This window comes from Urocitellus parryii, chromosome 8 (assembly GCF_045843805.1).
Source record: "Urocitellus parryii isolate mUroPar1 chromosome 8, mUroPar1.hap1, whole genome shotgun sequence".
Taxonomy (NCBI): domain Eukaryota; kingdom Metazoa; phylum Chordata; class Mammalia; order Rodentia; family Sciuridae; genus Urocitellus; species Urocitellus parryii.
In genome coordinates, this window is record NC_135538.1 from 154,170,376 (window position 1) to 154,184,367 (window position 13,992).

Sequence of the window (13,992 nt, forward strand, 5' to 3'; positions counted from 1 at the left end):
CAGGCGCCTTCAGCCTAGACCCTTGCCTACTCTGCAGTGATAAAAAATCTTCAATTTAATTTCCAGATGTAGACAGTGCCGTCCAGGAGCCAGACCTAGGATAGGAGCTGGGCTTCCTACAACTGGCAGGTAACCCAAACCAGACAAAGACTTCAGGTCCACAGATGGGATACCTGAACCCAGGTAAAGGGATCCCAGCAAAGGCCCCAGTGGGAAGGTCTGGGAGGTCCAAATGAGTATGGAAGAGAATTAGAGATCTAGATCTCATGAAGGTGGAGAGGAGGAAAGAAAGTTTTGCAGGCAAAACAAAAGAATAGGAAAAATCGAGTGGATGAAATCGAAGCTAACTTTGGGCTTTTGTGTGACAGGAAAAGTGGCGAATAGGTTGGAGATGTGTGCAGGCTAGGGTGACAATTATTGGTGTGTAGAGAGCAGCCTCAAGCAGAAGGCAAAGGACTGGAGTCACTCTCCAGGGCTGTGCACTTCAAACTGCTAAGTGCCATACAGAGAAGCCCAGTGCAAGGGAGAGGCTTCACCAAGGGCATGAGATTTGCAGCCATAATGCTTTCTGCTCCCACCTGTGAACTCCACTCTTTTTTTAAATGTATTTTTTTTTCAGTTGTAGGTGGACACAACGCCTCTATTTACATATTTTGAGAGAGAGAGAATTTTTTAATATTTATTTTTTAGTTTTCGGTGGACACAATATCTTTATTTTATTTTTATGTGGTGTGATCGAACCCAGCACCCCACACATCCCAGGTGAGCACGTTACCGCTTGAGCCACATCCCCAGCCCACGCCTTTATTTTTATTTACTTATTTTAATGTGGTGCTGAGTATCGAACCCAGTGCCTCACTCTAGGGGAGCACTCTACCACTGAGCCACAACCCAGCCCCTCCCTGAGCTGGGCTTTTAGGCCAGAGTGAAGCCTGGAGGAAGCGCAGGTCCAAGTTCATTGCCCTCGATTTTTGAGTTGAGATGCTGCTTTCCAGGCAGGGAGCAGGTAAGTGTGCATTCTTTTAAAATCAAGCCCTTCTCCTTTATGCACACATTCCTTTCTAGGAATCAAGCCAAAGGGAGACCCCGAGGGATGAACCCCTCACCATCTAGAAGTGTTGATTTCTGCCTATGGGCTTGCTCGCACAGGTGGGCTCACACTTCTGAGGACTGAGAATACTTTGCTCATTAGGGTAAATGGTGGGTGGGCTGGATGACACGAAGGTTTGAAAAGATAAGATATGGGTCTCAGGTGTTAGTGGATTTCAAAGGATAAACATAACGGTGGATTTGCAGGGAAAAATGACAAAAGGGATGAGGTCCCACCGAGATTTGAACTCGGATCGCTGGATTCAAAGTCCAGAGTGCTAACCATTACACCATGGGGCCAGCAAGCAACCTCTTCTAACAAGTTTTTCTTGTGACGAAAATTAATCCCTGCACCATCACCGTGAAATTTTAAGACGGTCGTTTTCAATGAGGTCCCAGCGCCCCCTAGCGGAGCATCTGGGAAACCTGTGGGTGTTTTGCAGGTCCAGGGCCAACCGTCCTTTGGGGGTTACGTCGGGGTAGGAGAGGCTGGAAGTCTTGCCACGCCCACTGGGGTCCGGCACCGGCGACTGACCTCAGGACGCACAACTTTGGGAAAACCAGCTTGAGCATCCACCGGGTGTTCCCGGGCCTTTTCTGACAGTGAAAGGCCCGTTCCCGGGATTGTCTGGAGCCGCCCCAAAACCATCTTGGCAGGCGATTGGCGGCGCTGATCAGGACCTATTCACTTCATTTTGAAACGGGAATTCGCTGCTGCCCCCGACGTCCGCGGAGACGGAATCCCTCCCTAGCCAGCCCGTGACCGTCCGGCTGTTAGAGAGCGCAGACACTCGCCCACCGTCTGCATCACCGCCCGTGGCCATCTCTGGCTGCGGACCCGGGAAGATGACACATTTGTTCCATGCCCCCGGGGTTCAGGCTGGCTCACGTGGCAGTAGGAACCAGCACAGGATCCTGACCTAAGCACTCCCCCTGACGTCCGGTAGGACGAACCCCAGCTTTCTGCTGCTGTAACTAATGCTTTAGTGAACAACTAAGTTCAAAGATTCCTTAGGAGACTATTTAAGACCTGACGGTTGGTCACAATGTTGTGGATCTGGGGTGTGAGACAGTGGAGTGAAATGTGAAAAAGTAAAAAATATTAATAAGATGATTAGGGATAAGAAGACGCTCCCCAAAGTCCCCTTGTGATTCCAGCATTATTCTCATCCCCCTTAATGCATGGTGCTTAATTATTTCTGTTGCAGGGACTTCTTATTTGGTTCTTACCACTCTTCAGTGAAACCCGGCTGGTTTCCTACTTCACACTCTGCAGATGAGGTTGGGTAGAATGAGTCTCCGCACAGGTCTCATTGCACAGCCATCAACTGCCTCCTTGGGCTGGAGGCCCCTTTGTGGCCTCAGATCCTCAGATTGTTGCTTTGTTTTTGTTTTCTCATCAAGGAATGGTCACTGGATAGGGGTCTGAGGAGGTTCCCAGAAGGAAGAAGAGAACTCAACTCAGTCCTGCAGGTTCTTGACTTGCCCAGAAAGAAATTCCAGGATGCATGAAAAGAGGCACAGAGATTTTTTTAGAAAAGCAAGGTGACTTATTCAGGAAAGCAGCAATAGTGCAGGATGCTCTCTCAAAGGGAGAAGTCATGTGAGAGGGAGGCACTTTGGGGGTCTTTGGCTCTTCTTTTAAAGGCCACTGTAAGCCGGGAGACTGGGGCTGTTTGGGGCGACAGCTTGGTGAATTGCATTCTCTTTGCCAAGGAGCACAGACAGGCTCCTCAGTACTTGGTCCTTTCAGGATCTCTAGGTTGACTGCATCCAGCGAACAGATGATGTTTGGAATATACCCACGACAAGTCTCTAACAATATTTTTTCCCTTGGCTTTATTTAGTCTAAAGAAAATAGGTTGTGCAAGCTAGCCATGCATGCAGGCATTGATCATCTAGACTCACAGTCCTCTAAAATTTAAAGGCTTTTTATGAATTCAGGCCTGGGGAGTAAAGGTGAGGGTGTGGAGCTGCTCAGATTTAAAGTTACAGTTTCTTTTCCCTTTCTTGCTGTTGTCTGTCTGCCTATCCTGATTTTTTTCTCGCTCTGACCTCAGAATCAGGCTAGATGGTCTAGCTCCTACTTCCATTGAATGGGGAGGGACAGGAAGAGCTGTGGGCCACTGAATGGGAACTTAGACTCCTTTGCGTGGTCAAGCCTGCGGGTCTTTGCACTCTTTCCTTTCTTTCCGACACACAGTTCTTATACCTGGCAAAATTGACTAAAATTCTGAGCCTGTAGACTTCTGTACACCCAGACACTGAAATTCCAGCTCAACTTACTCGAGAACCGAGCTGTGCTAAGCTTTCTAAGATGCAAGTGCATCTTCTGAGGCTGTCATCAAGGGATTTGTGTCACAGGCCTCAAATGGAGTTCTTTCCCAGAATTTGAAGAAAGGATAGAACTTGGTTATCATATGAGCAAAACCACAATAAAATATTCTTTCCCAGACCTTAGGAAAATTATCAAGTCAAATGTAAAAGTCAAAGTGAAATGGTAACAATTTAATGACAGACCCGAGCATGAGTCTATAACTGGCATGCTTAAAATCTAGAAAGAAATTCTAAGAAGTGAAGGAAAACAGAAGTGTGTTGACTGCCACTGAGAAAAGTTATAATATACCCCTGGAATTGTGGGAATGCTGCTTAGTGATTAGGCTACTTCCTTTACTTTGCCTTTTTTTTTTCCTCGCTAAAACACTTTTTGATGGAGAACTTGTGGTCAGAGCTTAGGCCAGGCACATCTTCTATAACAGCAATTTCTAAAAGTTCTCCGAAGCTTTCTGCTATGCACTGCTATGCCTTCTAAGTTTTGGCAACGTGGGAGTATCCATCAAGTGCAAGCATCCCAATAAGGTCCCTGCTTGCACCAGTCAATCACACCTGATCACACTGCTGATGTGAACTGGCTAGGGGAGAGTCCAGTGTGTGGGGCTGGCTGTGATCTGTGTGCGTTCCCCCAAATTCATGTGGTAGACACAACATTGAGGAGTGGGGCCTGTTGGGAGGTGTTAGATCCCAAAGCTCTGTCCTCATTTATGGTCAATGCCATCATCAAAGTGCCCCATGGAGTCAGAGGTGGGTTACTTTTTGCCCTGGGGTTGCAGTAGGCAGTGGGGACACCATACTCCCTCCCCCTTCCTGAGGACACAGAGGTCAATAGCCATCTTAGAAGCACAGCCCAGGCCCTCACCAGATTCCAGACTTGTTGGGGCCTTGATCTTAGGATTGTACCTCCAAAATGGTGAGAAAACGAATTTCTGTTCTTGATAAATGATCCAGAGTCAGAGATTCTTTTATTTTTATTTTTTCAAACAAATTAGCCACATTTATTAATGCAGTCAACAGGAGTCTTTTAGATCACTAATGTAATCCAGAAGGCTAACAGCCATGCCCTTTATGGAAATTTCAAAAACAAAAATTTTGACAGTAGAAGTTCCATGTACTCAACACTCACCTTCAACAGTTATCAAAACACAACAGACAAGTGAAGCTTAAGGTCAAAATACATCATTTACTGATACTCATGGGAAAGGGCACCCAAAAGACCAATTATGTGGCTTATGATTCTTCCTTGCTCTTTGATAACCTTTCCCTCTATGCCTCAGTTTGCCTGGCAGGTACTTCCATCAACTAAATCATTCCCACTTTAAACAGAATAACATAGACACGGAATTACAACATACATCCTGATACCTTTAGGTATTCAACCGAACAGGGAGCAACTTATGAGGGTTCTTTATCATCTTGGAGCCCCAGGAAGATGGTGGCAAGCATGTGCTTCCAAGGATACCCATGGATCCTTACTCAATAGAACCTGAGAACCGCTAAAATAAAATCTAGAAATTCAATCAGTTTAAAAAGTACTCTAGGGGCTGGGGATGTGGCTCAAGCGGTAGCGCGCTCGCCTGGTATGCGTGCGACCCGGGTTCGATCCTCAGCACCACATACCAACAAAGATGTTGTGTCCGCCGAGAACTAAAAAATAAATATTAAAAATTCTCTCTCTCTCTCTCTATCCTCTCTCACTCTCTCTTTAAAAAAAAAAAAAAAAGTACTCTAGAGTAAAAAAACTGTGCATTTATTAAAGGTTTAAATCATTTCCTTTATTCCATGGAGGAAGGGAAGCTGTTCTAGGTCACTAATCACACCTATTCTAACAAATGCTCAAATAATCATTCTTCCATTTCCTAAAACTGGTAAAGCACACAATGTAACTAGTGGCAGCAAGAGGGAGAAAATAAAATACAAAACATTTCTGGAATACTGTTTTCATCAGCAAAATTCATGATCTTGGTCTTTCCTTCTTGCCTTTGTATAGGGCCAAAAGGGAGACATTGGCTACTTTAACAACCTTGAAGCCGACTCCAGGAATGTCACCGACAGCATGACCTTTTCGACCAAATCCAGCAACTAGAACTTCATCATTTTCCTTAATAAAGTTCAGGCAACCATCATTGGGTACAAAAGCCGTGGTTTTCTTGCCATTCTTGATCAGCTGGACCCCGACATACTTCCTGATGGCAGAATCTGGTTGTTTGGCTTCCACCCCTACTTTTTCCAGCACAATTCCCTTTGCATGGGAAGCACCTCCAAAAGGGTTGGCCTTCAGGGCTGTACCCAAATGGGCCTTCTTGTATTGTTTATCATGCCACTTTTGGTCCCACTGGTGACTACGGAGCTTCCTGGCCGTACGAAGACGGTGACACTTGCCATCTTGTCGATGCCACGGGTGAGCCAAAGAGCAGCACAAAGGGACTGACTTGCCTCAAGGTTTCCCAGCCTTAAATCCCCCAGATTATTCCACTCTAGCTTGTGTCTTATAAATATGTTCTGAGAGACTGAAGAGCAGATTCTCATAGGGAAACATGAGGTTATAATATTGTTGAAAAATGAGAAAAAAACTTGCATGAAAGAATTTGAATCTACCTACACTAAATATATGAAGATTAAAAAAAAAAAAAACAAAGCATACTGTATGGGTTCTACATGCTTTCTATCCTCTTGTTATGAAATCGCATCTTCTTCAGTTTTCTCCTGTTTCTTGATGCAAAATATGCATTCAGGCCTCCTTTATTTTATCATATTTACAAATACAAATTCAGAATCTAGTTAGTTTCATAAATGAAGTTTGTATTTAACAAAATGACTGGAAGAAAATCAAAGGACATGTTCCCTCTTCCTTGAAGCAAAAATAATTATAATTCTTTTTATAAATGAGGTCAAAGAATTTGAGATGGCATGTGAAATTCTTTCTCTCTCCCACATGATACATTTTTGTGCACTTTAATCCATTTAGGCTGTTATAACAACAACAAAAAAAACCCCATAAGCTAGGTGGCTTGTAAATAATAGAAACTTATTCATATGTTTCTAGAGGCAGGATTTCAAAATTGTGGAGCCAATATATTCAGTTTGCTGAGGGATGGTGCTTTGCTTACCAGATGGCATCTTGTACCACTGCACCAGGTTGTTTATTCAAATTAACACAAACAGGGAGGGTCATCTCACTTGTACCAAGTCTCCTTAAATGTGCAAACACTAGACATAGCTGCACATCCCATAGATCTGTATCTGTGTGGTGTGCAATTCCAATCCATTTCCTTATTTGATCATAAGCTATAAACTAGCAATATTATATCTGATATCTCTTTTTTTGAACTTTCAAAATGTATTTTAATCTTATTCCAAACAGAAAAAAAAATTCTAGATACAAATACATCTCATTCAAATGAGTTTTTAACATACATTCAGAACTTAAAATATTATAAGGATCCCAATATTTTTATCTTTTATAATCTCAATATATTATATATAATGTATTATATATACAATACATACATGTAGTCAGCAGGATTTCAACGTAATTTCTTAAAAGTCTGATCAGTACTGATAAATATTTTTAGACAATTAAAAGAAACTATCTAGGATCACAGAATAAAATAAAATATGGCAGGCCCAAATCTAACAGCAAGACTGCAAATGTTCATATGGCCAACAGTTTTAAAAGAACTTTCAACTGGGCTGGGGATGTGGCTCAAGCTGTAGCGCGCTTGCCTGGCATGCGTGCCGCCCAGGTTCCATCCAAACAAAGATGTTGTGTTCGCCGAAAACTAAAAAAAAAAAAAAAAAAAAAAAATTAAATTCTCTCTCTCTCTCTCTCTCTCTCTCTCTCTCTCTCTCTCTCAAAAAAAAAAAACTTTCAACTTAGGTAAAATATAATTTAAAACAACACTTTTTGCTACTCTTAAGCAGCAGTACTTGCAGATATCAAGCACATACAACTCCATTAAATTTAAAGTATCTATGCAGCTTTCCTTACTGTAATATACAGTAGCTATCTCTTCCTTTCTGTTGGATTTTTGTTGTTGTTTGAAGAGTAACTAATATATTACCAACAGAAATGACTTTAGTTCTGTTCTCTCCCCTAAAGCATGGCTCAGTTTGAAGATTGTTCTATAGGCAGCCACTAGGACTACTAACAGTACCTTAATACCTTTAAGAGCATTCAGTAACTAGAGTCATAATAGAAGTTTGAAAGACTGCTTGAGGTTTCTGTAAACCAAGGTAATCACAAGTATTACCCCTGCAGATAGCCCTCTCACATTAGTTAAAACAGTAAGTTAAAATTCCAATGACACAGTGTAATAGTTAACACTCCACCTTGTGATTTTAAATATTACAACATTAACTCACCTTGAGAATACAGAGGAAGCATTTAAAACAAGATACTTTGATATGTTTTTTTTTTTCCTTTGTATTTGCTTTCTTCTGGTTTTTGCTAGCCCTTCAAGGACACAGATATTTGAATTCAAAGTGTGACTTGGATAACCTTTTTTGTTAACTGAGATTCATGCCACAGTCAGATACTGATGATAAAAGAGCCCAAAAAGGCTTGTAGAAAAGAGGCAAGCAGCATGGCCGATCTCAAAACACCATGTCAAAAATGATAGAAGTCCTCGAAAAAGGAGAGGAGTAAAAGTGTTTTTTAAGTTGCTCAGTGCCACTGTTATTTATGTAAGTAACCTCATCTTCCCATCAGCAGATGGTAATTCAGAGTAAACAGAAATGGAGTGTAGATTATTATCCACTGGTAAGGTAGAGACAGATTCTGGATAAATGCCCCAGGAATGATTACCTAGTATTTTCAAAAGCAGAGCTGTATGAAGTCGCATTACCAGAGGTGCCATATATTGCAGGGCAATGACACAAAGGTAATAAAAGACTCGAGCCACCATTTTCTGTAGCTCAACTATACTTATTTGGCCTGCTTCTTTCTTCATCTGATCCACACACTTCTGGGCTAAGTTTAAATATGCTTGCAGGTGACTATGCATCATGGCCAATCTCAAAACACACAGCAGGATTATTAACCAGAGTAGTAGAGCATCAAATGTAGCTTCTGTCATTAAAGGGACACTTTCTTTACCCAATGGTGGGTTCATAATGTAGTCTTTGGTGATTGGTTTTACCCAGAGCAGAACCATAAATAAAAGTGCCAAGAAGTTGATATGAAGTAATGTTCTTCATTAAGATGGAAAACATATATTTATCTGCATGTGCTTTTGTGCATTTTCTGCTTACTGTGTAATTTTTTCTGTTGCCAAATTCAGGGCATCCAGATGCATTTAAGCCAGCCGTAATTCAGGAAATGTCAAAAAAGCCCCGATGAGTGAACAGAAAATATCCAGGAAAAATTTGAAAGTAAGTTTTGAAACAGGACTCTGAGATTCTAAACCTTGCTTTTCAAGAAATTGTATGGCACTGTCTGAAAAATTTGTAAACCCAGTTTCAAGTCCAAATTCCAGATAATTCTCTGTTACAATAAAAACTGCCATTGCTTTGATGAGGAAAAAAATCCAAAGGTGACACACACTGATCTTTCACCACCATCTTCTAATTGCAAAAGACAAAACCAGCAGGCACCATACTAAGCTGATATTCATTTTCTGTGTAGGCTTCATAAGACTGTAGTAGACTTCAGTTACTAGATATATAACTGTAGCAGCCACTGTGAAATTCACCAACCACTGGTATTCTGGAAAGTAAGCAATGCTAAAGTATCCACTTCTGTAACTGACATGGTTTCTAGATGAAGGTCAATATCCTTTGGAATGGTTAGTGGTTTATTTTCAATGTGACCATTATATTTCCTGTCTTTTCTGCTTTTCCCTTTTTGTTGCTTCCCTGCAAGAATTCTTAATTCTTCTTCTGTAGGATGCTGATACCACCTTAAACATGGCACCAAGGACGGGTAGTGGACCAGACACCCCGGAACTGCTGGATCTCCCCTGCCGTGTTGCAGAAACCGTGAGGAAGCTGATCTCTCTCTTTTTAAGTGTGAATTATTACTTGTCAGATTTGTCTACTAGTTCCCAAAGGAACTAATGTTACTTTCTTCCACCTCCTCAGAGGAACAAAGAAACACTGTGATTGCTAGATTGATTTAATGAGTAACTCTGTCACCTTAAACTGGCATCTAGAATTGTACATATCTCAGAGTCTTGATGCTCTTCACAGTTCATATCTAGTTGTTTTATCCTCAAGCTCTGTCATCATTTAAAGACACCTCAAAGGAAGACCCTGGTGTAGCTACTTAGTGACAGCTTCCTCTTGGGCTGCTCTTTCCATCTGTCCCTGCAGACCTTAGGCCCACCACACCATTTCTGATTTTCTTACTTCATTGCCTGGAAAGCTGTCTTGCATTCCCTCTACTCCTATCAGCAGTGCTATTTATTCTGTGCCCCTTAGGCTTTTCACACACCTCTCCAGGAATATTCATTATATTGTCTTGAGGTGTGTTTTAGCAATATTTGAGTGAAGGGATTCTTTATACTATTTATGAATGAACAGTGCATTTTATGAATCAAAATCCAAACACCTTAAAAAAGTTATAATGAAAAGATCCTCCATCCATCTAGCTATCTTTCTTCAGAGGCAACCACAATTATAGTTATTTAGTATTCTCTCGGAGAGTGTTTGCATTTATATAAGCACCCCCACACAGGCACATACCTACCACAAACACATACCACAAATGCACATGTACACATGTGCACACACACATGCTCTTGCACACACACTTTACACAAGCACCACCCACCATCACACATGCACACACTTCTACTGCACTATCCTCTACTTGCTTTTGGTATTTGACAGTAAATTTTGAAGATTGTCACCACAAGTGCCTAGAGAGGCTGTATAGTATACAGTAGCTGTAATATGGACTCTGAAGCCAAAGTCTGGTTTCGAACATGTTGTCACTACTAACCAGTTATACAACCTCAGGCAGTTTGTGCAATTCCTCTGAATCCTCACTTTATGATCTGTAAAACAGTTATAATAATATTTAATCTCATGAGGTTGCTATGAAAAATTAAACTATTTAAAGAACTTTTAGAACATTATGTGGCACAGGGAAGAAAAAGAGCATTCTTATTTGTTTATCCACCAAGTAGAATGGTGTACTGAAATTTATTGCTGAACATTCAGATTGCTTCTAGTCTTTTGCACTTCAAACTATGCTGCTGAAAAATCCTGTAAATATATCATTTTGCACATTTTTAAAAATAGTAATTTTATGTAGGTAGACTTTCTGGGTGTAAACATATAAGAACTTTTAATTTTGACAGATATTACTAAATTATTTTGTTGTTGTTGTGGGTGGAGTAACTGGGGATTGAACTCTAGGGCACTCAACCACCGATCCACATCCCCAGCCATATTCTACATTTTATTTAGAGATAGGGTCTCATTGAGTTGCTTAGTGCTTCACTTTTGCTGAGGGTGGCTTTGAACTCGTGATCCTCCTGTCTCAGCTTCCTGAGCCACTAGGATTGCAGGCATGTGCTACTGCACCTGGTGAAACTCTTTTTGAAAGTTCTACCAGGTTGCAGGATCACCAGCATTGACTAAGAATTAAAGTTTGGTAGATTTATTCAGGATTTTCCATTCCTATCCCAGCAGACAATGAATGGATTATGGTGAATAGTAGATACTGAATAAAATGTTACTGGGTGGTGAATGGTTTAGGAAATACAGCTGGGATGTGGTGGTACCAATAGCAGAGATAATATGATACCTGGGAAAAGTTTTTAACAGAGATTGCATCGTGATCTCTGCTTTTGTGATCTTGCATAAGAGCACTTCAAGCAAGATATGAGACTTAGTGAAAGTACAGCAAAGTTTATTAGAAGAGAAAGTAGAAGGGGGAAGCATGAGGGAGGGAGGGGGAGAGAGAGAGAGAGAGAGAGAGAGAGAGAGAGAGAGAGAGAGAAAGAGGAGGGAGATTGTGAGAAGGTGCTGTCCTCATATCACTTATGGGCTCTGGATTCACAAACACATTAGCTTAAGAACCTGAGGCATCCCTGTCATCTTGGCCTGGCTGACAGGTCCTAATTGGAACTGGTTTTACATAGTTTATGGTGATAGGCTCTGGTCTCAATCATCCTGCTTCCCCAAGTCTGGGGCTCTCTGGTCTGGGTTGTTTGTGTAGTGTCTTGTTTAAGACATCTTATCAATCAGGCCCTTCTGAGCAAATGCATCCTTGTCCTCTCCTGAATTTATCTGTCTTCCTTCTATTCAAAAGGAGTAGTTTGTAAGGCTGAGACCATTTAAGGGTCCTAAAGTAGCTGTCCTGTCAGTTACATCACTGAATGCCAATGAGGTAGGGCTGTTGATTAACTCATGTGCTCTGTACCAAGTATTCCTAAAGGGCTGATCCCCTGCTCTTGTCTAATTTCTACCTAATAGTACCAAGAAAAACATTTAAAAATATACTTTAGTATATGTTTTGCTAGTGAAGCCATTAAGAAGAGTCAAGATGCTAACTTTTACTGATCACTTTGGGCTGGTCAATTACAGAAATTTCTCTTAGAACCAGGAAAGGGTGATTAAAAAGCATCTCCTAAGTTCTGTTAATACTGTAATGCAACAGGATGGCAGTTCATTAATAAAAATTTGGCCAGAGATTGTTGATTTACTGGTTTTCCTGTAGAAAAATTCTTTATTATTGTAATATTGTCTTCACATACACGATTCTGATATATGCTAAGGTCAAGAGAAAAAAGGAAAAAGAAATACCGAATGACTGTTAGATGCTGAATTCTCTTTTAAAATTGTCATTGAAATCTCCAGGTTATTCACATTTTACAGAGGAAAGACATCTACAAGAAACTGCTTAACTTGCTTGAAGACAGAGGCAAGAACTGGCCTAAGTGGATTAAGGGTCAAGCACAGTACCTGAACATGTTAATATCCAACAAAATTGAATAAACAAATAGTTGTAATACAAGAGTGACAGATAAAAGCAAAGGCTTCTTTTAGTGCTTATTTGCAGGGTTATGACCTAAGACAAACAGTACACCTCCAGAGTTCGGCTGCTTAAGTTCTATTCACCCAGCTTTTGGCTTGTATGACCTTGGACATTTGAGAAACCAAAGATGGCAGTACTTAACTTCATTATGGTGCTGTTGTTAACAAGTTAACACAAATCCAACACTGTAACATGACAAACTGTATACGCTGTGCTTAGTAATAATACATTAATTCTACAGATAAACAGATAACTGAGTCCTTAAATTTATTCGTGGTGACACATGGCAAGTGCTGCCACTGGCGCCAGAAGCCATCCTATCCAACCTAGGCTGTGAACTTTATTACACTACGTTCCCACTTCCGCAAGCAGAGAGCCATCTTCACCAAGCAATTCCTTGCCTAAAATAACCATATTTCGGAGACTAGAGGACGCTCAAGGCTTCAGCATAGAGCCAGCCTTGCGGTCACGTAAGATTACTTGGATGCCTGCCAGCGGGCAGCGCTGATAGCCTCCTCCTCCAGGAGACGAGAGGTTGCAAGGCTGTTCCTCCAGTTTTCAATTTGGTCCGAAGCCTTGAAAGTCAAGGAAAGTCATTGGCAACATGCTTACTCCATTTTGGTTTTCTAAGCGTTTGTTGCCAAAATAAATATGTTTAGCCGAGGGCGGGGAGCAGGGGGAAGCGCCACGACAAGGTGACACATGACAACATTCAGGCATCACCAAACTCGCCATCCGCTGCCTGGCGTACCACAGTAGCGTATTCCCGCGTTTATAAGGAGCACGCCAAGATCACGGCCACGGGGGGTGGTGTACAAGCTCAAACGCTAAGACCTAACGCTCCCTGGCTTCATCCGCTAACAAAGCCTGGTGACTTCTTAGTTGCAACTCACCATCAATTTGTCTTCTCATCTCTTAAAACCGCAAAAGCTAGGAAAATGACATCAATAAGTATCTCAGCACTTTTTAGGAAACGTGGGTGGCTCTGAAAAGAGCCTTTGGGTTTAGTCAACGCGGCCTCAGGACCATTCACTTGGAGCTGGTGTACTTGGTGACCGCCTTGGTGCCCTCGGACACGGCGTGCTTGGCCAGCTCCCCGGGCAGCAGCAGGCGCACCGCCGTCTGGATCTCCCGGGACGTGATGGTCGAGCGCTTGTTGTAGTGCGCCAGGCGCGAGGCCTCGCCGGCGATGCGCTCGAAGATGTCGTTCACGAACGAGTTCATGATGCCCATGGCCTTGGACGAGATGCCGGTGTCGGGGTGCACCTGCTTGAGCACCTTGTACACGTACACCGAGTAGCTCTCCTTGCGGCTGCGCTTGCGCTTCTTGCCGTCCTTCTTCTGCGCCTTGGTCACCGCCTTCTTGGAGCCCTTCTTCGGGGCAGGAGCGGACTTGGCTGGCTCAGGCATGGCGAGAACGAACTGGCGAAAGTGAGGAGTTCACCGCCGGGGCCTCTTTAAGTATAGAATGTCATGTAAATGAGGAGTAGTAGAGGTCTGTGGTGATTGGTGGTTAACTTGACCTGACGTCAGGTGCCAGTTTTGTCCAATCACAGTCCGCGTCCTGCAAAGCTGCGTCCCAT

General features: G+C 42.3%; 1 protein-coding gene, 1 non-coding gene and 2 pseudogenes across 2 annotated transcripts; all 4 read right to left on the reverse strand.

The window, feature by feature from the left end:
* Positions 1-1,317: 1,317 nt before the first annotated feature.
* Trnaq-uug (transfer RNA glutamine (anticodon UUG)) lies at positions 1,318-1,389 on the reverse strand. Its single transcript has one exon. It is a non-coding gene; the product is annotated as a tRNA-Gln (tRNA).
* Positions 1,390-5,377: 3,988 nt separating this feature from the next.
* Positions 5,378-6,543, reverse strand: LOC113201014 (small ribosomal subunit protein uS12 pseudogene; annotated as a pseudogene).
* A 1,400-nt stretch (positions 6,544-7,943) lies between these two features.
* LOC113201053 (transmembrane protein 161B-like) lies at positions 7,944-8,932 on the reverse strand (annotated as a pseudogene).
* Positions 8,933-13,438: 4,506 nt separating this feature from the next.
* On the reverse strand, positions 13,439-13,819 carry LOC113201032 (histone H2B type 1-C/E/F/G/I). The gene has a single exon (XM_026414593.2). The coding sequence runs from the start codon at positions 13,817-13,819 to the stop codon at positions 13,439-13,441; it is 381 nt and encodes a 126-aa protein (XP_026270378.1).
* Between the last annotated feature and the right edge of the window lie 173 nt (positions 13,820-13,992).

Excerpts from the sequence above, each read along its gene's own strand:
- LOC113201032 (XM_026414593.2), bottom strand. The coding sequence starts at position 13,819 with ATGCCTGAGCCAGCCAAGTCCGCTCCTGCCCCGAAGAAGGGCTCCAAG.